The sequence below is a fragment of the Pelodiscus sinensis genome, chromosome 4 (genome assembly GCF_052426305.1).
Source record: "Pelodiscus sinensis isolate ZL-2025 chromosome 4, ASM5242630v1, whole genome shotgun sequence".
In the NCBI taxonomy this organism is placed as follows: domain Eukaryota; kingdom Metazoa; phylum Chordata; order Testudines; family Trionychidae; genus Pelodiscus; species Pelodiscus sinensis.
In genome coordinates this window covers 6648177-6672955 of record NC_143055.1, presented here as the reverse complement: position 1 = coordinate 6672955, position 24779 = coordinate 6648177, and the positions used below count along the sequence as shown (strand labels likewise).

At 41.5% G+C, this 24779-nt stretch overlaps 1 protein-coding gene across 2 annotated transcripts in view; it reads right to left on the bottom strand.

The window, feature by feature from the left end:
* Nucleotides 1–24779, bottom strand: part of DNAAF9 (dynein axonemal assembly factor 9) — a 109425-nt gene that overhangs the window by 41178 nt on the left and 43468 nt on the right. The window contains exons 12-22 of one of the 2 annotated variants that reach the window (XM_075931016.2): nucleotides 20176–20212; nucleotides 17876–17963; nucleotides 17314–17390; nucleotides 16231–16275; nucleotides 15666–15711; nucleotides 13720–13831; nucleotides 12045–12115; nucleotides 11259–11309; nucleotides 10064–10151; nucleotides 5325–5428; nucleotides 483–629 (exon numbers count right to left, since the gene is read on the bottom strand). In XM_075931016.2, coding sequence (XP_075787131.2) covers nucleotides 483–629; nucleotides 5325–5428; nucleotides 10064–10151; nucleotides 11259–11309; nucleotides 12045–12115; nucleotides 13720–13831; nucleotides 15666–15711; nucleotides 16231–16275; nucleotides 17314–17390; nucleotides 17876–17963; nucleotides 20176–20212 — 866 coding nt within the window. The remainder of the gene's footprint in view (nucleotides 1–482; nucleotides 630–5324; nucleotides 5429–10063; nucleotides 10152–11258; nucleotides 11310–12044; nucleotides 12116–13719; nucleotides 13832–15665; nucleotides 15712–16230; nucleotides 16276–17313; nucleotides 17391–17875; nucleotides 17964–20175; nucleotides 20213–24779) is intronic. The other variant, XM_075931017.2, reaches the window with a different exon arrangement.

Sequence of the window (24779 nt, the reverse complement as noted above, 5' to 3'; positions counted from 1 at the left end):
ACCCCATGGCCCACGCCCTGGAAACCTGGACTAGATGACTTCAGGAGTCTCTTCAGCTCTCATACCTACAAATTAAATTCCAGAAGCTTGAGATGAGGGGGAAGGGTGGACAAGTTGCTCTAGGTCACCGTCTTCAATAGAATGAGATAATTACAGTAGATGCTTACCTTCAGAAAACTGCTGCCTTCTAACTTTTCATATTGAGACTATGAGAAGTTGAGCTTTGAGAGCTTATCTTAAATCCAGAATCTGATTTTCTTTTAGTGAGGCGCTGATTTTACTTAATGTCTATACTGACTGATGAATAAGAAAGTCAACTGGGCCTTCTAAGATCCCAGGGTGAATCTCAGTGGCTCATCCCACATTAGAAGCTTGGCTGTAGCCATCTGACTGCCTAGCTTCCTAAAACATCTTCCTTTACTCTTCATCACATAGAACATTATGTGCTACACTTAGAGCAGGATGGTGTTTAATTACTTTACCTGGGAATAGAAAGCTTTATAGATCCTTGATTTTGGGAAAAGTCCAATCATCAGGCAGTTGCTTGGGGTATGGAACTGAACTGGCAGATGAGGAAGCAAAGAACTTTTGAAATCTATAAAAAGAGCAGCCACAACAGTAGTAGAGTCCTGGAAAGGAAATAAAAGGAAGTTTTACAATAAATCATTGATCATTCAAACTGAAAAATTGCATCATTTTTAAGCATACCCAGTATTGCCTTGCCAAGCTATAGTATTTTATAGTCGCATTTACTGTGCGTCCTTTCAAGTCTGCAAAAGCTATGCCAAAAGAGTTTCAGTATAGATACATAGCAGAAAGACCCACCATAATCAGCAGTTGGACTTTTAGAGGCTCAATCACAGGTGAGGCGTAAGCACTGTCTAAGAGTTAAATCTCCATTTTGAAGCATTCAGCTGTGGCTTTGAGGTTCAGGCAACCCACCATCATCCTTTTCCTGTTTTGCCCTTCACTAGTGGTTCCCCATAGTTCTCTGCCGGCACAGCTCCTTTGATAGTATCAATGGCAAAATGTGTACTACTGAAGGTTAAATGACTACCATGGTGCTAAGTCAGGCAAGCTTCCCTTACACAACAGATTTCACAATTATTACTATGAGAGGAACTATGCCAGCAGTGAAGTACTACAAGGCTACAAGGTTTGCCAGCAGACATGCAGCATCTAAGTGTATTCCAAGAGCCATGTTTATCTCATAAAGCCCCCTACAGACCTGAAGTTCAAATAAATAAAGTCTAGCATCACTACTGCCAAAATTCTATTCCGGTATGCGAACAGGAAATTGTAGCTAATGAGATTCCTGTTCCCTAGGGCTCATTAAAACAGGATTCTTGTCAATTTTCCATCTCATTTTGTTTTAATAAGATTTATGTTGTATTTGCATCCAACAAATCTCAAAATGCTTCTACAAACATTCATTAGGCCTCAGAATCCTGCAATGAAGATAATTTTAGCTCTACTTTACAGAAGTAGAAAGTAAGGTTAATTCACTCGTCATGCAGGATATTAGTGATGGTCCTTTTCAAATAATGTGGCACCCAGCCACCTTGCTCAACACAATAAAATAGGTACAGCCTAATGAAGTTTTGTGTCTGTGTATTCATCATCAAAAACACTGCATCCCAGGAGAATTGCTGGTGTTCAGCCTAGAGATGGAAGTCTAGTACTGTAGGTCTCGCCTCTGACAGCTAGTAGACAAAAAAAAAAAAAAAAAAAAATCCCAGTTTTATTTTGCAGTATCCTACTAATGATAACTGAGAAGGAAACAAGTTTTAGACTGTCCAATATTTAAATATGAACTCCTTCAGTCTGGGGAAGTCTTCATAGCTGTCAGCAAGAAGAATTTCTACCTGAGCTGCTGAACACAGATTACTCAAGAGAGAAAGTTTGTGATGATTTTTACATAATCTTCCTGGATGTCAAAAACTACCACATTACTTTTTTTCTTTCAAGATGCAATTATTTCACATAGTATAGTGCAACAAGGCTCAGAAGTACTCCATTCTCCCCACCTCTCTTATGTAAGACCGGAGCTTCACAACCCATGAAGTATGACCTAGAAGTGAATTTGTGGGTCACGTCCCCATCTCAACTGAGTTGTGGTGTCCATTGCTTCTGTTGAGCTGCACCACTACCGATAGCAGCACCACCACATCAGTGAATGTGGAACAATCCAATTGTGGAAATGGGACCATACACATGGCTTAAGAGAGTGACAAGTCAGCAGCAACAGTTTGGAACACCATATCAAGAGGCAAATTATTTTAACCAGAGAAGATTGAAGTTTCATGTTTATTGACCATGACAAATTTCCGAAGCCAGTTGTGTGTCATGTGACTATCTTTGCTTTAAAATGTGATAAACTTAATCAAGGTTTACAGAAGCTTCCAAAACATATAGCAGTATACCAGGAAGATGTCTTTTCTGAAATAAAGAGAATAAAGCTTGATAGCCCCGCTAAGTGCTATTCAAAAGGTTAATAATGACAAAAAGCCTTCAAGTTTACCTTCACAGTTCCTTCAAAAACTACTAAAGCAATGAATTCTCACAATTGGTGAGGGGTCAGTCCTACACATGCATTATTTATGTTGATGAAATGAAGCTAGACAAAAATTCTAGATGTAGTACCATTAGAGATTAGCCATATTTGAACTTCAATTCTGAACTCAAATTTAAGAAATAATCTTACAAGTAAATGCCAGATGATTCAAGAGATACCTAAAGCCTGCACTGCAATATGATGTTTCTGTATTTATGTATTGCTTTTGTTCACTTTTTGAAATGTGAATGAAGTTTGAGAAATGTTTCTAGTGCATACCTGAAGTTTCAATTATGAGAGCCACAGCTCAAACATTAATGTGTGCTGTCATGTTTCTTTTATATTACCCTTTCTGCCATGCATTTTTTGCAGTTTATAGTTTACTACTACCTTCCCATACTTTTAGTCTGAAGTCATAGCAATAATCCTCCTCTAACTAGAATGGAAAACAGATGGCTATCTTCAGAGAAGACCATCAACATTTTAAAAGAAGGTGGCCAAGACCATGTTCACTCACTGGAAATTAAGTGACATGTCATAGGAGTGGGCGTTTCAAATCAACTTCCAATTAGGGATGTTAAATTGTGGGTAATAAGCGAATCGACTAGTTGATGGAATTTCACTGCGGCTGTGCCTTTACATGTATTAAGAGCCGCCTGGTCCCAGACTCTGCGCTTCTGCTTTTTAAATGTATTAAGAGCCGTCAAGCTCTTAATACATATAAAAGGCAGAGGAGCAGCTGGGGAACCAGGCAAAGCCGGGAATCAACTGTCCCAGCTCACTCCCAGTTCCCCCCAACTCTGCAATGCGCCTCTGCTTTTTAAATAGTATTAAGAGCCAGGTAGCTCTTAATACATTTAAAAAAGCAGAGGTGCAGCATCTGGGACCAGGTGTGAGCCGGGATTCAGCTGATTCCCAGCTTGTGCCAGGTCCCCCGCTACGCCTCCACTTCCTTTGTCCCGCCTGAGATGGTGCTGGGGGGAACCGATTTTTAAGCTAGCTCCCCCCAGCATCAGCTCCTGCTCCCCGCTGCCTTGCTGCCTCTCTGACAGAGGCAGCAAGGGATGGGGAAAGCGACTAGTCGAGTCACTACTCAATAAGCATATGGTTATCGAGTAGTCGACTGGTCGCTTACATCCCTACTTCCAGTCCCGTGACTGTTCAGTTGACAATTTTTTTAAGAATTAGTTAAAATTAGAAATTCAAATAAAAAAAATCTATATTCAGAATTTTATAAGAGGTGTGCATTACTTTGAGGGTAATGTGCTCGTTTACTATAGTGTCTCACATGGAAGCACAAAAGATTATTCTTTCCATCTACATTATTGTTACACTTCACCTTTTAAAAACAGTGCACTAACAATCCCCTCATCCTTGTCACGTTTTAATATTTTTAGCTCTCCACCCTCGCTTCATGCCAAGTCAGTTAAACAATAAAATTCTCCTTCAAGGTTTTGCTTTGCACTCAAACTTGGCCATAGTTCAAAAACGATAGCCAGACTCCATAAATAGCCCAACTTCTATAAAAGTGAGCATCTTGAATTGCACAATAGAAGGAAGGTCAGTGTTAAAATTGCTTATATAACTACAGAGAGTCAGTCAAGATGGTATTAAAGAAAAGGCAGTCAAGATGGTATTAAAGAAAAGGCAGCTAAGGTAAGGGTCTCTTTACTGTAGTGCTTTTCAACTTAAAGTACACACCTTTCTTATATTTTACTTTTTTTTAAAAACTTCACAAAATCCTATCTACACAACGCTCTCTAGAGCTTCCTGTACAGTTATTTAAAGAACTTGAGACTGAAGAAACAGGTGCTTTTCTCTATAGAGCACATATGAAACTTTGTGCTCATCCAAAGTCATCTTCCATTACCCTTCTCAGTGGTAAGTTATGAAAACAAGACAGTACTGTAGTTAAAACAGATCTGCCTAACTTGAAGTGGCATTGTCCACACTAACCCAATTCTTAATTTCCAGAAGTCACCCCACAGCAGCACATCAGAAACATCATATATTAAACATGGCCAGTCATCATGTAATGGACCAACAATTCGGTCAGAAAGAGGCAGGAGCCACTGTCTGCTAAAATAATGGCTCATGTATTTTACTGAAATACACGTAACAATGAAGCATGCCTTTCTTCCTCACTCTTCACAGCCCGGGAAAGGTGAACCAATCACGCCTTTCACATTGCCAGTTACATGATACTCTCCAGCAGCAGATAAAGACATGCCTCATGACCTTTTAAATGATAAGCGGTACACTACTAAGAACATCTGACTCAAGATTAAAAACGTTTGGTATAAAAACATTTGTAGCACTTCAGCTACAAATAAATTATGTGACTGGAGCTATGACAGAAACGAAAAATCTTGTTGAAATAAGCTGGTCAGAAGTATAAAGCTGTAAAATAAATTTTGTTCTCATTTGCTGTTGTTACTTTAAATAATTTCTCGCTAGTCTTAATAAATGGAGTGCATAAAGTAAAGCTAGCAGTCCCAACTACAAAGATCCAGAATGACGTTCCTGTGCTACAATCCTGTCCTCCGTACATTTCAACAATGATGAAAGTACCATAAAACTAATACAAAAAGAGTAGGAATTTGTTCAGAAAGCATCCAGACAGCTTTCTGCTCAAGGTCAATAATGTTCTGCACGGTCTTGCAAACGACATCAGATTCAAACATGGTTTTGCTAGTTCCTTCATAAATACCTTTGTAAAATGGATTAAAGACTATCTAGGATAATAACTGCAAACAACTTATGCACTTACCCCATCGTAGAACTTAATGGAATTCATATGATTCTTTGACACAGTAATGCTTCCGTGATGGGGATGGGAAAACAGAATGCCACCTGAAAAGAAGTATACTTTGCCTATAATTGAAAAAAGGAAAGATTATTAAGGTATGCAACACACCACCACATGGCAGTATCTAATGACTCTTTTTCAAGAAAATCATGTTCGGGTTTTACAATATGATGCAATTGGTGTTTCAGTCCAAAATACTATCTTATGCAACAAAAGGAGAAATAACGCACTATAGAGGAAGATACTCCAGATAATCTGTCCCCAGAATTCATTTTTACCAGCTATTTTAGATTTGGTCAGGGAAGGAAACCCTTCAAGAAAACAGCCATACAATGTCTCTGCTAATCTAGTTCATCCATGTACATATTTTTTCCATTCATGCATGGAATACATTTTTCTGTGCACCAAGGCATGTGTCAATGTGCACCACCATTATAAACAAAAACTTAGCTGTAAGTGTTCTTCTAATTGGTTAGGTGGCAGCTGAATCTCTCCTGCATAAGCATACTGCTTACAAGGAACACTGCTGCCATATTGTGTAAGTTCTACTCAAAGGAATTTTTAAAAACCATTTTTGGAGGCTTTAAGAAAAAAAATCCATTAATAATTAACTGCAAAACTGAGGGAAAACAGTGAACAAAGAATAGGAGAGAGAGAAAAACCAAGATGGGCATGATTTCTGTGTTTCACATTTCATGAGATTTTTATATATTATATATAGTGGCAAATTTCTGGCGGTGCCCCAAGGGTCCTACGCTCCTTAGGTGGTGGTTATATGCCTCAGAGCTCGCTGCAACCCTCTACGCTGCCTCTTATGTTTTTCTAGAGGTCAGGGTACAGCTTATTGCGCCATTTTCACCATTGGTCAAGTCAATGAACGAGGAGGAGGAGATGCCTCCATAATTCCTGGACCACATCCTCCCTGAATTAGTTCTCTCTGTCGTGTGGGGAGGAACCCGGGTCCACCGACTGCTCTGGGTTCTAGCCCAGGGACCCTAGGCTGTGGAAACTGCTCGGGTTTTTCCCTCTAGACCTAAAACAGCAGCCTTCTTCTTGGGCCACTTCCCCAAATGCTCCCCTAATACCTTTCCTCTGGTATCTGACTGAATCGTTCCTTCTCAGCTTCCCCGCAAACACACTTCCTCCTCAGTCTGTCCCTCTTCTCCTTGCCCCTGCCTTACCTGAGGGAAACCTTTTATAGCAGTTCCCCTGGCTTTAATTGGCTGCTGGTGTCTGATTAGCCTGCTCCTTCAGGCCAGCTATTAACTAGCCTCGGGTCCGCCTGCCTTAGTTATGTGGCAGCAGACAGTTTATTCAGGGAATAGAAACGGTTTATCCAGCACCCTGTGTATTTGCCCTTTAGTAGCGTGTGACAGCCAGCTAGTTTGGGTTTGTCACAATATATATGAAAAATATAAATAAAATATGTATTAACATGCTATTTTCCATAAAAGAGCCAACATCTGATACCTCAAGGAAAAATTTTAAAATAGTCCCAATATTCTTGGGACATGACAGTGTCACTATATAGAATTAATATTTCAGCATAATAAAAGGCAGGAAACAGGTTCTATTTTTTCTTTCACCAAACCTTAACACCACCTTGGCTGTTAGTAGATATTAATTATCAAACATTACAAAATACAGCTCCTTTGCTTTATTCACAGACTCATTCATCTTCATGTGCAGCATAAAACTTAGCATTTTGGTCAGCACTTTTTAAACTTGCTGGTTTTCCAGCAAGACTCGATGGGTCACCCAATACTGTCTCCACCTCCTACTTTCCAACTGATTCTACAGGCACCAAAGGTCTTAAGAAAAGACCTGGATGGCCTGTGAAAGCAGAAGGAAAAAGAGGAGACAGCTTATAAAGCACAACAGCTAGATAAAAACAATCCTAAAGGAGCTCTGCTATTAAATAAAAGGAAAAGGAATAGAACTACCAGCTGACAGTAGCAAAACTGCTCCTGCTAGCCACAACAGAAGCCAACATACAACAGGAAGTACTAATGCGCCCCTCAGCACTTCTGCTAGCCCTTTCATCCTGGGGGAGAAGAGAGCAGTCTAGACAGGAAAGCACAAATGAGGAAGAAAGTAAAAGAATGTTTAAGAGGAGTAGGGAAAAATGTATGGGGAAGACTAAATTCAGCCAAAGGTAAGGAAGAGAATTGAGATGAAGGATTAATTATGACATACATGACCCATATAATTTACCAAAATATGGTAAAATGCAACAATCAGTGTCTTAATACCTTCTATCTTGAAAGAGAACCAACCACAAATTTACAGTCACAAAATCAACAACATTCTATTGTTAAAAAAAAAAAAAAGCATCAAAGTACAAGTAGTAAATTCATAGTAGAACTAGCCAGCTAAAGTAACATTCTTGGAACTGCCTCGAACATCACAGCCTTTTGATTTGTAATATTTTAAATTACATAGGTAATCATACTAGCTTTGAAGTTTGTATTTATATTTTCTATGAATACCCTCTCATTCCTCTTATGCTTGTGACTCCAATGCAGAAAGATCAATAATATGGAGTACCTCTGATGAATACAATAGGGAGACTAAAAAAATTACAAGTCTAAGGCCAAAAGGCAGAGCACAATGAAGAGAGACACGCAGTCTAGCCTTCAAATGAGTATTAGTTATTCATGCCTTGGGACAATGGCATTCACTGTTCAATACAGTGGCCGGATGCACGTAAATTACTCAGATGTCTGACTGTGGATATTTAGGAACAGTTTCATTACTCTTGAGGCTAACAAAACCAAGCACATGTGTCTTTTCTTGGGTGTTTGAGAAAAGAAAGCAAGGTATATTTCATTTATGATATTCTTAGTCACAGAAACCTCAAAGGATCTTGCATGTCCCAGAAGGCAAGCAACAAAACTACAAGCAAGTCAAAATAAGGCACTGGTTGAAGGGAATGAATTATCAACGATTGCAGTGGATTCTCCATCAATGTCAAAATTGTAAATCGCCATTGGATATTTTTTTTCCTAAAACGTCTGCCCTCGGAATTAGTTTTGGGGAAAATCTATAGCCTGTGTTATACAGAATCAGACTAGATAATGACAATGGTGCCTTCTGGCCTTGGAATCTATGAATCTGCTATTAGAGCTTCTAGAACCAAAAAAAGTAAGCCCAGAAAGAAGTAGGACTTAGCCCTTACCCAAACTCAGTGGGTCAGAAAAACATCCATGTCACCCAATTACCTCACACCACCATTTTGATAGCACCCTAATTTCACTTTTATCCAATTCTTAATATGGCAAAGAATGTCTTTTTAATTGGCATGGTCCTATCAATTAGTTCAAAATCCAAGAATTTTTAAGCACCACAAATATAACCCTGAAACAGTAGGAAAAACTTCTGAACATATTGGAATTCAAGTCATTCGTATACGGAGAGAATTCTGGAAAAAAGTATTTGAGATTTCAGTTTGAGTGAATTGAGTCTTCATTTAAGCAAGAGACTCATAGCATTGAAATGAGCCAAACACACAGTAACCAGTACTACAGAAGCTTTCCACATAGTTCTCTGTAGGGTGTGCCCACGCAGAAGGAAATGAAGATCCAGGCATCTAGTTAGCAAAACCATAGGTATGGTAGTGGTTCCACTAATTAGGTGACTCTGGAACCCAGAAGAACATGTTTGAAGTGTGCTGGGAGCAGGGGGAAAGTGGGGGACAGGAAGAATACAGGAGTGGATGAGGATCAGGTAGGGTTGGGGACTAAGTCTGGGGCATCCTACTCCCCGCCTGGCTGTCACAGGCAGCCCGGATAAGACCCTGTTACAGAAGCAACCAGCAGGCAAAGGAGCATCCAAAGCTATTTTAGCCCAAGCTGAACTGCCTGGAGGATCTGGGAGACACTGAAAGTCTCAGCTCTGCCAGGTGTCTTAAGGGGAAGCAGGTAGAAGAGACTCCACCTCTGTTTCAGTTCCAGTTGGGCTGGGAGAAACTCAAACTCCCAGCTCCAGCTGCACTGGGGAGCAGACAGAGAGTTTGTTTCAGTTTTAGCTCCAGCTGCGCTGCCTGGGGGATGGGAAACACTTCCCCAAGCTCCAGATGCTTTGGGACAGAAGGCAGAGTGGGGTGGGATTCCCTTTGAGCCCCAGCTGGGCTGTGGGAACGGGGAGGAGAGAGACCTTCTGGCTGGAGAGTAACTCCAATAACTGTGGCTTGTTTTTGAAAAGGAATCTAAACTCTTGTATTTTTAATCTATCATGTCTGAGCTCAGTTCAGGGGCTATAGTTGTCCTGGCCAGGAGGGATGGCTCTTCCTCCCAGAATTCTAAAATTTAATGGAAATCACTTGGATACCAGATAAGCGATTTCCATTATGTTCTAGAATTTGTTTGGGGACAAATACTGAAAACCATTAAGGCCAGATCTTGGTTATCTAATGCAGTTTTGGCTCTTCTGAGTACTTCAGTGACTCATGAGTAACAAGCACTAGATTTAGTTTTATACTTTGTAGGATGAAGACCTTATTTGCAAACTCCAAAGCCACGTGGCAAAGTGCTCCATTTCCTTAAGGCAAGAATGGAGTAGAAGAACAATAATTTGTCTTGTGTGTAGCTTGCCCCTCTAAGGAAGGACCTAGTTCACTACATGATTCACACCTCCTAGTTTTGTGTAAATACTAAGAAGGCTGAACAGTTCTTGAATATTTAAACAACAAAAACACTCACCTTCCTCAGGCATAGCCTGCAAACTGCTAGAATAAATATATGCTCCATCACCTCCTGTGAGGAAAGCGCCCAGGAAGGATTCATCTTCCTAAAAAGGAAAAGAATGTTTTACAGTAATTTTATAATGTGATGGTGACTATTCATTCTTAACCTGAGCAAGTTTTATCCTGCTTCACATGCTAGATTTATGTTACACAGTAAGAGGATGGTTTTGCATTAAAATATACCATCCTCCTACAAGAGAAAGGATTGGCTTACAGGGTCTGAGAAGTGGTATGGGGCAGCCAGAAGGAACCACCAATGGTAGATGCAAGATTGTTTTGGAGGCGTGGGCAGGGCCCAAAGTTTCACCCTCCCCCTTGTGCAGAAAGGTATATGGATCAATTGCTCTGAGGTTGCTCCCAGCCTCAGTGTCTTGGCGGAGCAGCTACAGGCTGGACTGAAAGACTTGGAGAGTCGGATCCGGCTTGCAGGCTGCATCCTGCTTGCTCCTGATTTAATGGCACCTCAAAGATCTGGAATATCATTTTAAAAAGTAATTCTCCCCAGCACGGTTTTGTAAAATGAAACCTATTCAATTATTTTTCATATTCATAGAGAATAGCTTTTAATTGTTATATGGCCAGTCTATTGAACTAAAAACATGTTATACAGTTTAATAGGAACATAAATTACAAGAATATACTTCCATTGAAGGGTTCTGGCATCTGCAAATTAAGTCGCAGATGCAAAATCGAGGTACTGTAGATGCTTCCAGATGCATACTTTTTATATGTTCTAAATATTTTTATTTATTTCAGGCATCTAGCCTGCTATAAATTTTTTAAAAATACATATAATAGTAGTGGTCTTTTCAGTGCATATTTTTGATAACTGAACTCAAGGGGTAATGTTATTTAAATTGCCAAGCAGTCTGAGTAACAGAACTCTTTTTGGTGTTGGTTTTTAGCTGCTTATTTGTAATAAAGAAAACCCAGAACTGAGTTTGTCATATTCACTGTTATTTTATATAATGCAGTTTGAAGGTAGGGGAGGGAGAAATAGGAGAAAAAGAACTTCCTTATCTACAGGAAAAAATATTATATTAGTACATATTATCTGTGACTATGACATCTTCAAAACATCACCTTTACGCTTTGCCTAAATAAGCTTACCTTGGATTATCAGTTAGTTTAAACACTATATCATTACACACCTTCACTATTTGCTGCGCCTTTTCAGACAGTTTCACTTCATTATCTTCAACCTGCAGGCAAGACCAAATTGCATTTTCCATTTATAGTCACTGTGGATTAATGATCTGATTTTAAACTTGCTTTAATAATAAAAATGCTGCTCAACATTCATAGGAAACAAATTCCCTTTAGTGGCAGCACTGGGTGACTAATGAAATTTAAAGGCGGGGGAGGGAGGACTAGATTCTGTACTTTGCAAAGCCTCCTTTGCTCCTTTCCAATTCTGTGCTGCTGTGAGGGACAAAAGGGCTCTCAGAAAAATTCTGATATTCAAGGGATTGCTCCAGTCGTAGTCGCCTTTCAAGACCAAAGTGGCATAAAAGAAAAATCCTTCCTCAGATAAGGGATCAGATACTCCGATGATGTAAATCAGCACAGCACCACTCTTTTCAGAGGAGCTACACACACTCAGAATCTGGCCTCAAACCCTCAATTTTCAGAAGAGGTTCTACACTGATAAGTCATGTTACATAGCCATGTGCTATAAAATGCCACACAATGAATTCACTGTTGGAAGTTACAGAACACATCTCAAAAAACAGACCTCTCAGCTTGGATAAACTTTACAGCAGTTACTTGTGTGTATGAATGATGGCCGGACTAGATACCTTCAGAATAAGCTCATTTTCAGATGTAGTTTAAGAAGTATTCACATATACTTTATACATTTACCTATTTTTTCTTCTGGGTGGAATGCATTTACAAAACTTTTAAGGTATGAAGTATTTGAGTTGCTTTATACTAACCAGCCAAGAAACGTATCTTGGGATAGCTGCAGTCAGAATGATGTAGCTGGTTTCTGTATTAATACTGCCATCTGTAGGAAAGCCAACATAAACCATAAAACATAAGTGCTATGCTATCTATTTAAATAGCTCATCAAACCACCTGAACTGCCCTATTGGTCTTCAGTTCCAACAACTAGAACTTCAAGCTGCTATCAGTTTACCTATAAAATATCAATTCCCACAACTCACGTTCCCTACATGACAGAATCTCCACCCTTTTTAGTACAGAATCCTGGAGACCTGCATGGTCCAGACCAGGGAATTTGCCAGACCAGGGGAGGTCAATGCACTCGGGTCTCCACATTTCCTCTTGGCCATCCGCTGCTGCCCAGGGCTCCACTTTTCCCCCCCATAGCTCTGCTGCCGCTGCTCTCCCCAACAGCTCAGTGCCTGGAGTTATGCGCTCTGCCCGGCAGCCCTGCTGCCTCGAAGGACTCTCCCCAGCACATCCGCTGCCGCCTGGGACTCCCGCGCTCCACCTGTTCTAATCGGGGCAATGCTCCTGGTCCCACAGGGTCACCCCAACAATACCGGACCAGGAGAGTTACCGGACTAGGGAAATCCAGATTAGGGAGTGTCAACCTGTACCATCACACATCCATCAAAGCACATTTAACCGTCCTGGTTTCTCTCTAGTATTCTCATTTGCTTTTTCCTTTTTGCAAACACCCTCAACCCTTCTATTAATTTTCTCCCTAACTCCCATTATTTCCTGGTCTAAAAATGCTGCTTTTATTTTCTCTCTCCTCTTGTGGGCTGGGGGAAGCAGGAGGAAATGGAGCCCAGCTTTGGGAAAGGAAAAAGCATTCCTGACCAAAATTAAACCAAACACTTCCAAATATATATTGGTATTAGTTTAAGAGTTAGCAATGCACCAAGAATCAGAAAACAAAAATGAAACAAAACACACACAAAAACACTCCTGAACCGGCAAAAAAGGAGTTCTACCTGGATAGAACTCCATGTTTTGACCAAATTTTCTATCTTATGCAAAAGGAATTCTTAACACAAATGACTACAGTATTACCAAAACCTTTGGGTTTTTCCACTCTGGCATTGTAAACAATATCTAGTGGGGTTTCAAGTTGGCTGAAGGTTACCTACTATCCCCTATTTTAAAACAAGTCTGTCTACAAAGCAAACAAATGTTGCATCCTTTTCATTTTAATTTTCATGTACTTGTTTCTAACTTCAAGGTAAATACTACAGGGTAGGAAAAAAAAACTATATTTGCAACAACAAAAGGGATAAGGAAGGTAAATCGGCTGCTCCTATTTGTCTTATTTTTTAATACAAAAACAAATGAATAGTCAATAGAACAAAGACTGAGAAGGCAATTTTGCACGAGATTCTTTTGTCTAACAATCCTATTAAGCTTATAGTAGAAGCGAACAAATCCTTCCGATTAGTTTAGAGAAGACACAAATGTTATTTTGTCCCTTATACAACCGGATTACTTAGATTATTTGCCAATTCAAAAATTGTATAGTTAGGTCTTTACTTACTAAAATCGTCAAAATAGCAGTGGTAACAAGTTATTTTCTTTACCTATTTCAGACTATGAATTGATTAAAAAACTCCCATCGATACACATAATGTGCATGCAAAAGCTTGAAACAGCTGAAAGAGTTACCTTTTTCTTTTATAAATATCTGTGATGTCAGAAAGGATTCCGAGAAGACTACAGATCCCAAGCATCCCCTTCCTCCTAGCAAATCTGGAATGTCATATATTGTCATATTCGCCTGTAGCAAATTGAGAGGAATAGGGTGGGTGGGGGAAGAAGAGTCTTTTATAAATTATCTAAAAATGCTGTTAGTGTAAAAGCAACAACAGTTTAAATTTGAGCTTCTTAAGATATTACTTTTCCACAAACAAATGGGAACAGAGAGCCCCGGGATTTTAACAAACCTAACTACAGTGTTGCCACAAATCTCTCAAACCTCACAACTCAATTGTCTCTCACTCAGCATTAATCTGAAAATGTAGTCTTGGTACCCCACCATCCTTATTTCTAAATATGCCACTTGATTTGTAATCACAGGTATAAACTAACCAGCACTAATATAGAAACTAGGCTAGTTTACAGTGGGAATTAACAAGAACTGTTCAGTTCTATTTACAGAGTTCACATAAGTTCTCCTGGAACAAATTAATGAGATCACGGCTCAAGAGAAAACATCTTGCTTTAGCTCAAACTTTTAACTCTAATAACCAATTTCTCAAATACAGCACCTGCAAAGGAACAATTAAATGTTTCATGCAGTAAAATATTATCCCATCTCTTAGTACATGAGGTCTATTTATGCAGATATGGAAAAACAGCCATAAGAGCTGACAGAGAAGAGACTTCAGGACCAAGAGATAAGCAAGGACTAAATCAATTAAAGAGCTGCAACGTGATAGAAATACTTCGACTGATATGATAGGAAGCTGTTTATTTCTACCATTGTATCAGTCTCATCTCACAGGCTGCATTTAGACTGGCAAGTTTCTCCGCAAAAGCAACTGCTTTTGCGGAAAAACTTGCCAGCTGTCTACACTGGCCGCTGATTTTGCGCAAAAGCACTGACGTTATACTATCTGAAATCAGTGCTTCTTGCACAAATGCTTTGATGTTCCCGTTTGGGCAAAAGCCCTTTTCTGGAAATGCTTTTGCGCAAGAGGGCCAGTGTAGGCAGCTAAAAACTGTTTTGCGCAAAAAAGCCCCGATGGCGAAAATGGCCATCGGGGCTTTCTTGAGCAAAACCACACCTAGATTGGCACGGATGCTTTTCCGCAAAAAATGCTTTTGCGCAAAAGCATCCGTGCCAATCTAGACGCTCTTTTCCGAAAATGCTTTTAACTGAAAAACTTTTCCGTTAAAAGCATTTGCAGAAAATCATGCCAGTCTAGACGTAGCCAATGTGTATCTTCCAGAGGCATTCCTTTGTAGTTTGAAGAGACTGAAGATAAAGAAGCCACAATTTCCATTGGTCATTTGTTCAATGGTCAGTCACTTCCACTGTTAAAAATGTATGCCTCACTTCTAATTTTCATTAGTCTGTCTTTTATTTCTAGCCTTTGGTTCTTGCCTTTAAAGAGTCCTTCAGTATTTAAAATATTTAGCACGAAATAAAACAAGTTCCATGCACAGACCTTAAAGCTCTTCGAAGAGATAAATGTCATTACTATTTACATATGGGGAAAGGACAACAAGGAATTTAAGTGTGTCATTCAAGACCTCACAAATATATCAAGGACAAGAACTCTGGTCTCAAGCCCAGGTTCCCTGCCCGACTGGGTCAGGTTCCCAAACTCCATCAGGAGCTAACAAAAAGCAATTGAATCATCTCACTACCAATTCTTGCATCAAAAATCCATCTAGCCAAGACAACACAGATTTGTTAATTTGCTAGAAGTCAAAAATCTTACAAAACAAGTCTATCTAATCCCTTGCTGTACATTTTGAGATCTTAAGTGATGTTTTTAGACAGACCTTTACATTTAAATATAGTCGTTCACCTTGGCAGATTATAATTACATTTAGAAATGCACACTGTTGGAAATTATCACACAGAACTGGACAGCTCTACTCACAGTTTTAACTAAGTACAGGCTATCCTCATTATCCAGTGGAATAATTCTAGAACAGAATAATAATTCAATATTTAAAGACTAGATAATTTTACAATACCCACCCAAAATAACTATGTCTACTGAAAGTGTTCTATCCCTCAATGGGATTTTTAGTATAAAATGCCGTTATAATTTGGTTTTAGATAGTGTGGCAAAACATAAAATGCCATAAGTCTGAGAAAAAAAAAAAACTTCCTTCAAATGTAGTTTAAATGAAATCTTTGAATGTACTCCTGCTGCTCCTATATATTAACAGAGCTAATAAAGATGTTCAGCACAGCTGTTTCATTTTTAAAGTGCTACTCAGATGCCATAAAACTATAAGTGCACACAGAAGGATAACAAACCATTAAGTTGCTTCCATATACAAAAGCTAAGGCATTTAGTGCTTGCCCTCATCTGCTACAAACTTCAAGATGGTAATGTCTTCTATAACGCATTTTGTAAAGACTAAAAATGCATGGTTTGCTCCTGAGTAGCATTAAAATTACTTATTTCCCCATAAGGAACAGAAACAAATACTGACCTTCCATGACTGTTCACAGCTTGAATCTGAAAAGCTATTTTGGAACTGTGTATAAAAATCAAGCAAGAGCATCCAGTTAAAATGATGTTTTTCTTCTTAGAAATCTGCTAATGACTAAGCTTGTATATAAATGCTGTGGTGTGTAGGGTACCTGTAGCTACACAAGGCAGTGAAAGGCTCTGGCAGGGGGAAGGCACTGGGGAAAAGCTCCGTCAGACTTTCCCTGCTCCCAGAGTTTTTCCACTGTCAGGAAGAATGACTCCAGCACAGCAGAAATTGCAGGACATTATGCTGTTAAAAATGGCAAAGACATGAGAGGCACTGTTTGGGCATGTAGAGAGCCTTGTATACATCCTAGGCCAGGGACGGGGAACCTTTTTTGGGTCAGGAGCTGCTGACACACAGAAAAATCAGTTGGAGGGGGAAATCCCAAGAACTCCAAACCCTTATTGACGTGGTCCCCGACTGAGAAAGAGAAAGGCACTCCTTGCATTCCTCTCGCACACCAGAGCCTGTGGGGGGCCAGCCTCGTAGATTTTGTGCACTTCAGCCTCTTGGCGGGGGGGGAGGGCTGGAGTGCCAGCATAGGCTTCCCAATGCTGGGGAAGGAGCCCTGAGCCTCGGGGGCCAGATCCAAGCAAGCCGGGGGCCGCATCCAGCCCCAGAGCCTTAGGTTCCCCATCCCTGCTCTAGGCTTTAGATGGGGAGAGTGCTCTGCTCTACTTTGTCTAATCTGTGCCTCACCAGTTATACGGCTTTAAAACCCATCATAGCTGGGCATGCAGTGTCTGTACTCTGTATGCTGCTGTCAATATAGATAATGCGTCAATCACATCATTTACACATGCTAAACTACATGCAAAGAAACTCATCTCAGTTTTTAGGTCAACGTAACTTTCCCAGTAGCTAGCAGATGTCGAAACGAAGAAAAACGCAATTATTATGCTACCCATTTGATTTAAATCTGCAAGTTAGTAGTCAACACTAAGAACGAGAAGTGTGTTTTAAGTGCGACTTTTCCCCAAAGAAAACAAGTGACTTAAGACAGGATGAGCAGAAAAGTTAATATCTGAAATCACATACCGTAATGCAGTTTTAAATTGTGTTAGATGAAAGGAATCAAGCATAGACAAAAGAATTTCTTCGGCTGTTTCTTTTGCCTACAAAATAACCCAGAAAATTATATTATGCTTACAGAATTTCCATTAACTAGAGGAGTATTCAGATGTTGAACACAAAGCATACCCCAGGCAGCAGAGGCACAATACCACAGAGGAGACAGACAACAGAGTGCCCAGGATTACTAACACACACATCTTGCCTCAGGATGTATAAAACTTTGAAACAGCACTGATTAAAAGGGACATTGCAGAAAATCCTGCTGGAGGCCACCAGACCAATTAAAAGTACTTTACTTTGCATCAGCCACCATTTATGCTATGGAAGTCTAATAACCCATCTTTGACAAAATTAAATATTATATAAACTTTACTGTGATGTTTATATGCAAGCCAAAAAAGAAAACAAGAAGTGGTGGAATTGTATTCAGAAGGCATTCCTTAAAGCCAGATGTGTGTAACATTCTGAAGGCAATGCCAATAATTTAGTTTCCACTACAACATGCAGGACAGGCATTTTCTATTACCTTGGTAACACTTGAAGTTTTGGTATAGCCTGCTATACCAGCGAGAACAGCCTCGACCACAGCACCATAGATTTGCGATAACAGCCTACTGAAAAACAAAATGTAACATGACTCGCTACAGCCAAACTCTACTTGAAATAATGGGAAATCAGGAAGAGCGTTCCTTCTCTCTTTAAAGTGACGCATTGTGTACATCTTGCCATCTAAGTGATTTCTGGATTGTTGAGAGTGGGTGCCTCTTAAAACCTCTAATATTGTGCCTAATGATTTATTTTTGTGACATTTTATTTGCACTGAGGTATATAAAAATTCATTTTTTTTTAAGTTATAAAAGTGGATTTTTAAATCAGACTTAAAATAAATGTGGTCAATCCATGAGCCTCTATCAAAAACGGAGTTAAACACTGCTTTTCTGCATAGAGAACACACCAGAAGATAAACGTCCCTGTTGAGGTCAAGCATTATAAATATGGCACAAAGGGACATGTACTGTAGTAAGGGCTCCGTCATAAAGGGGACCCAGTTACTATGCTGCTGGGTGCAAGAAACTGGCAAAGTCATGAAAGCTCTGCACCAGGATGGAACTTGATTCCAAGAGACACCAGCATGCATCTCAGTGGGATTGCCACTAAGCCCACTCGGATGCACCTTCATAGTTTATCTGAACGCTGATGGTCCCAATTCTCAAAATTATACACATCTACGACTCCACCGACCACTCTCCATTTTCTAATATACTAATAATAACCTGTGAAGAACAACCTGATAACCAGGACCACTGATGGGAGAGAACAGTAGTGGGTAGGGGAAGCAAATTGGGTAGTTGCCCAGTACCTAGCAGTTCAAAGAGGCCCAGGGCTCCTAGCTGCGGCTACTGCGGCAGCATCTAGAGCCCCGCGCCCCCTTTGAATTGCCGCTCTCATGCCAGAGAGCTCTGAAGTGGGGAGGCCCCCAGCACCTAGATCCGGAAGGCGTCAAGGGCTGGCTGCTCCCAGCCCTCCCCGTCTGCCTGAGGCTCTGTCCCTTCTGGGGCACAGAGCAAACTTGCCCACACACCTTGCCCTAGGGCCCGCTTTAACTGCTGGCCCTGCTGCTGATAATATTAACACACACAACTGCCTAAATAAATGCATATAACGATCATGTACCTCCTGTACAAAAAGGAGTGTGTAAAGGCTGTATACACTTGTAAATCAGCATGTTTTAACAACCAATGAGAATGCACTTTGCTTTAGAACATAACTGTAGCTGAAATGAAAAGGTGGATTACAATTGATGACAAAGTTTTCTTTCCTCTTGGTGATTTACAGAAACCCATCCCCATTTACCCTGAAGGAAATACTTTTAAAAGCCCACAAGACTAGCTTAACCCTATTGTCACTGGAGTCAACTGATGTTTACCACTGGATCAGGGGGAGGAACTTTAAGTGATCTCACCCTGAGAGCTCCAATAAAGAAAATATCCATGGTTAGGCAGCCCATCATGCAAGCAAGCTCTAGATGCCCAAAGATTCTGGAAACATATTGGACCGGCCTAGCTAAGAAAAATGAACAAAAAGTTATCAACTACAGCACACATTTATCATCCACCCAGTATTTTGGTTCTGCAATAAAAGATTCTGCCCATATAAAGGCTTGATCTAATTTCCTTCCAAGAAGGGGAATAGTAAGAGTCGCATTGACATAACTGACAGATCAGATTTAAATCAATTGTATCTTAACAGCTCTGTATCATACATGGGAAAATGTGCAGGCCTATCCAGGAATTCCCAGCCTTCAGAATGCCTTACAGTTAACAAGTGGGAGAAGAAGCAAAAGAGCTGTTTATCTGTCCTGCCCTGGGTGGGCAGGGAGCTGCCCCAGCCCCTAGCAGTTAACCGGAACAGGTAAGCCTCACCCGTTAAGATGCTCGTGTAATGGAAAGACGGTTACCATGTGATCTAGCTACATCTGTTTTTTTACCCACACTTGAATAGGAGATACTATTAACAAGCACTTAAGACACTTGAAGGGGGAAACAGAAGGAAAGGAAGACCAAGGAAGAACTGACAGAAGACACTGACACAAGACACATCCAGGAAGAACCACAATTAGGGCAAGAGACCATAACCAATCAGTATCCAGATCTGTCATTATTTAAGCACCTGGTTAGCAAAGCCTCTCCTACATGTACACAGATCTGTGTTAAACAAAACAGAACGGCATGGTAATTGTCAACAGGAAACCCCATCTAAATGGGTGTTTGGAACCTATTATCATTAGGAGGAAGGAAGCAGGAAAAGTAAAAACCAATAGCTTACATTTGTTTAGTTTTCTCATGCATCTCATTGTCATTTCCTGCATGAAAATAAAATATTTCAAGTTAGTTTTAAATCCTCTTATATTAGGTTATGTAACGTATTTCATACAAAGATTATCTACTTTAAAAAGCAGGATAAAGAATTCAACCCCCTAAACAATTAGTATTTACATTTTACTTGCAGAACCATCCTCTTGCTATATATAAACTGATCTACAAACTTTGGCTGGTAATTTTGTTCAGAATCTCGCTCTGATAGGCAGGTTTTGTTAAAACATGCACACACACAGGACAAATGTTCAGCTACAACTTATACCAGTTCGTGCAGTACCACTGTAAAAGGCAAAAGTTTCAAACCTGGGAGCCTACAGTTAAACTCCTGATTTACCAGAAACTACTATACTGAACAGAGATAGAAATGTAGCCGTGTTAGTTTGGTGTTGCTAGAATAAAAAACAGGACTATACTGAAGAACCTCAATACAAGAAGCCTATTTTGCAAACATGCCGAGGATCCACAAGCCTCGCTGCTGTCAGTGGGAGCAGCAGGTGATCAATACTTTTAAATATTAGGCCAATCCCTAAACATAATTATGTGACACTTTGTGTGTAGCAAATTAGGAGTTTAACATTGGGCAGCAAGGTTTGAAAATCTTGGTCAGAAGGAACCAACTCTGCACACAAACATTCTTGGCTTTTCACATATAGGTAGTCCTATTAACATCAAAGGAACTATTCTAATTCTTAAGTGTTTGCGGAACTGGGGATTACATGTTCAGTTTGGCTCCCATTAAAATAAAAAGCAGAACACATATGGTCTTCACTGGAGCAGAGCCAAATCCGTGTGAACAGTGATTACTTTTAAGACTTCCTTTGGTCAAAGACCAAGGGATGCCGTTTCCTTTTATCAATCATGGAAAGTATTAAATACACAATTGTATACCTGAGACTTGGCAAAATACTAGAAAGTTTGTCAAGAATGTCAGTTGTAATGTTTCAGTCACAAAGTTTAACTTTACTGGCAATGTACACGTACTGAAAGCAAAAAGGCAGCATGACAAACGTATCAATGGCTTTCATTTTATTTCTATGTGCAAGAGTGTGCGCTAGACGATGCTCACAAAGAAGGTTAGGAACTGAAGCGCTTCACTAATTTTAAAATAGGATGTTAGAGGAGAGAGAAGAAAGGAGGACAGTGTAGTAGTATCCTCAGTTCACACTTTCTATGAACATTGCACAAGAAAAAAGTGCTCTGAAATTACTTTCTAAGTCTGAACTATAATGAAATCAATACTAGGTCAAAGCCGAACGTTTATGGCAGCACTGTTATTTCGGATTATAAAAAAAAAGACACATAAAACATTATTTCATTAATGGTCTCAAGCATGCGTGATTTAAGAGATCCTTGAACATTATTTAATATATGTCATTTTAATTACAGATGCATGCTAATCATTAACACATTTAAATGTTAAACTACACAAATGCTCTTACGCCATAGAATCATAGAATACTAGAATTGGAAGGAATGTCAAGAGGCCATGGAGTCCAGTCCCCTGCCCTAACGGCAAGACCAAACACCTCTTAGATCGTCCCTGACAGATACCCATCTAACCTGCTCTTCAATATCTCCAGACATGGGGATTCCACAACCTCCCTAGGCAACTTATTCCAGTTGATTCTTGTCCTATCCTCAGAGGCCAAGGAAAAAAACTTTTCACCCTACTCCCTATAACTTCCTTTCAGATACTTGAAAACCGCTATCATGTCCCCTCTCAGTCTTCTCTTTTCCCAACTAAACAAGCCCAATTCCTTCAGCCTTGCCTCAAACTCATTTCTAGACCTTTCATAATTTTTGTTCCTCTTCTCTGGATCTTCTCCAATTTCTCTAAATCAGCCACTTTTCCAGAAAAACATGCCAGCTGTCCACACTAGCCGCTTGAATTTCTGCAAAAGCACTGACTTCCTACTGTAAGAAACCAGTGCTTCTTGCGGAAATACTATGCTGCTCTTGTTCGGGCAAAACTCCTTTTGCGCAAAAGTTTTGCGCAAAAGGGCCAGTGTAGACAGCTTGGATTTGTTTTCCCCAAAAAAAACCCGATCACAAAAATGGCAATCAGGGCTTTTTTGAGGAATAGCGCGTCTTATTAAGCTTATCTACCTAAGATTGTCTGTTGAGTCGGTATGAAACGATGAAAACAGTCTCAATCATACAGGCAGTCCCCGGGTTACGTACAAGATAGGGACAGGTTTGTTCTTAAGTTGAATCTGTAGGGGTATGTCTACACTAGAAAGTTAGTTCGAACTAACGGACGTTAGTTCGAACTAACTTTCCTATGCGCTACACTAGCGCTCCGCTAGTTCGAATTTGAATCGAACTAGCGGAGCGCTTAGTTCGAACTAGGTAAACCTCATTTTACGAGGACTAAGCCTAGTTCGAACTAGCTAGTTCGAACTAAGGGCTGTGTAGCCCTTTAGTTCGAACTAGTGGGAGGCTGCCCTCCCCAGGTTTCCCTGGTGGCCACTCTGGCCAACACCAGGGAAACTCTATGCCCCCCTCCCGGCCCCGGACCCCTTAAAGGGGCACGGGCTGGCTACGGTGCCCGTGCCAGGTGCAAGCCTGCCAGCACCCAGCTAGCAGACCCTGCACCTGGCACGGCACAGAGCCACCCACCCGATGCCCCCCAGCCCACCCCCTCTTGCCGGGACCAGGCTGGCGGCTCCCGGGAGCTTGCCCTGGACCGCAAGAGGCGGGCACCTTCCTGGGCTAGTGCGGACATCGTGGACCTCGTCCACGATCTCCGCACTAGGCACAGGAAAGTGGCCGTCTAGGGCAGGAGAGCTGCCAGCCTGGCCACCCAGGACCAGGTGTGCATGAAAATCAAGGGGGTCCACTGAGACCCCCGACACTGAGCCCTGAGCTTACAATGGCTGTACTGGGTCAGACCAAAGGTCCATCTAGCCCAGTAGCCTGTCTGCCGACAGAGGCCAACCCTAGGGACCCTGGAGGGGATGGACCGAAGACAATGACCAAGCCATTTGTCTCGTGCCATCCCTCTCCAGCCTTCCACAAACTTTGGGCAGGGACACCACTCCTACCCTCTGGCTAATAGGACTCCATGGACCCAACCTCCATCACTTTATCTCACTTCTCTTTAAACTCTGTTCTAGTTGTAGCCTTCACAGCCTCCTGCAGCAAGGAGTTCCACAGGTTAACTATTTGCTTTGTCAACAACAACTTTCTCTTACTAGTTTCAAGCCTGCTACCCATTCCTTTCCTTTGGTGTCCTCTAGTCCTTCTTTATGGGAACTCAGGAAGAACTTTTCTGAATGCACCCTCTCCACCCAACCCCTGCTTTGAGAGACCTCTATCCTGTCCCCCCTCCGTCTCCTCTTTTCTAAGCTGAACAGTCCCAGTCTCTGTAGCCTCTCTTCATCTGGGACCTGTTCCCAACCCCTGATCATGTTAGTTGCCCTCCCCTCTCCCAGCCTTTCTCTTCCCCTCTCCCACCTCCTTTTCCCAGTCTCCCCCAGTTTTTTTCAATAAAGACAGAGTCAATGTTGGAAGAAACGTTATCTTTATTTTGTACATCAATAAGAAGGGGGGATAGGGAAGGGCAAGTGGAAGGAGGTGAGGGAGGAATGGGGTACGAGCCCCCGATGGGGAGGACTGGGCTGGCTCTGCGGGCTTCTGGGGGTGGAAGCTCTCCTGCAGCCCCCCAATTACTCCCTCTCCCCAGATGGCAGCCTGCGGCAAGTGCAGCCGGGCTGATGGCCGAGTGCTGTGATGTGCCCAGTGTGGGCACTCAGGGCACTCCAAGCCAGAACTTCTTTGCAAGCGGGGCACCCCTTAGAACTGTGTGTTCGGGGTGGGGGTCGGGACCCTTTAAGCGCAGCCCTCGGCTAGCCTGAGACAGTATCTCCATGCTCTAAGTCCTCCTCTGATGCCCTGCCGGCACTGCTTCCGGCTATCCTTAAGCCCTGTTCAGAGTCCACTCAATGTGGACTTACTAGTTCGAACTAGCAAAACGCTAGTTCGAACTAGTTTTTAGTTCTAGATGCGTTAGTTCGAACTAGCTTAGTTCGAATTAACTAATTCGAACTAAGTTAGTTCGAACTAGCGCTGTAGTGTAGACGTACCCTATGTAAGTCGGAACTGGCGTCCAGATTCAGCCGCTGCTGAAACTGACCGCCAGTTCTGACTTACATACAGATTCAACTTAAGAACCCCAAGTCAGCTGCTGCTGAAACTGATCAGCAGCTGATTCCAGGAAGCCTGGGGCAGAGCAACTGTGCCTCGGGCTTCCTGTAGTCAGCGCTGGTCAGTTTCAGCAACGGCTGACTTGGGGAGGTCTGGGGCAGAGCAGCTGGGGTGCTGCTGGGTTGCTCCAGTAGCACCGCTCCTCGGCTCTACTGGACCAACCCAGCAGCACCCCAGCTGCTCTGCCCCAGGAGTCCTGATTCAGCCGCTGCTGAAACTGACCAGCAGCGGCTGAATCAGGAAGCCTGGGGCAGAGCAGCTGGGGTGCTGCCGGGTTGGTCCAGTAGTGCCCAGAGCGGCGCTGCGGGACCAACCGGCAGCGCCCCAGCTGCTCTGCCCCAGGGT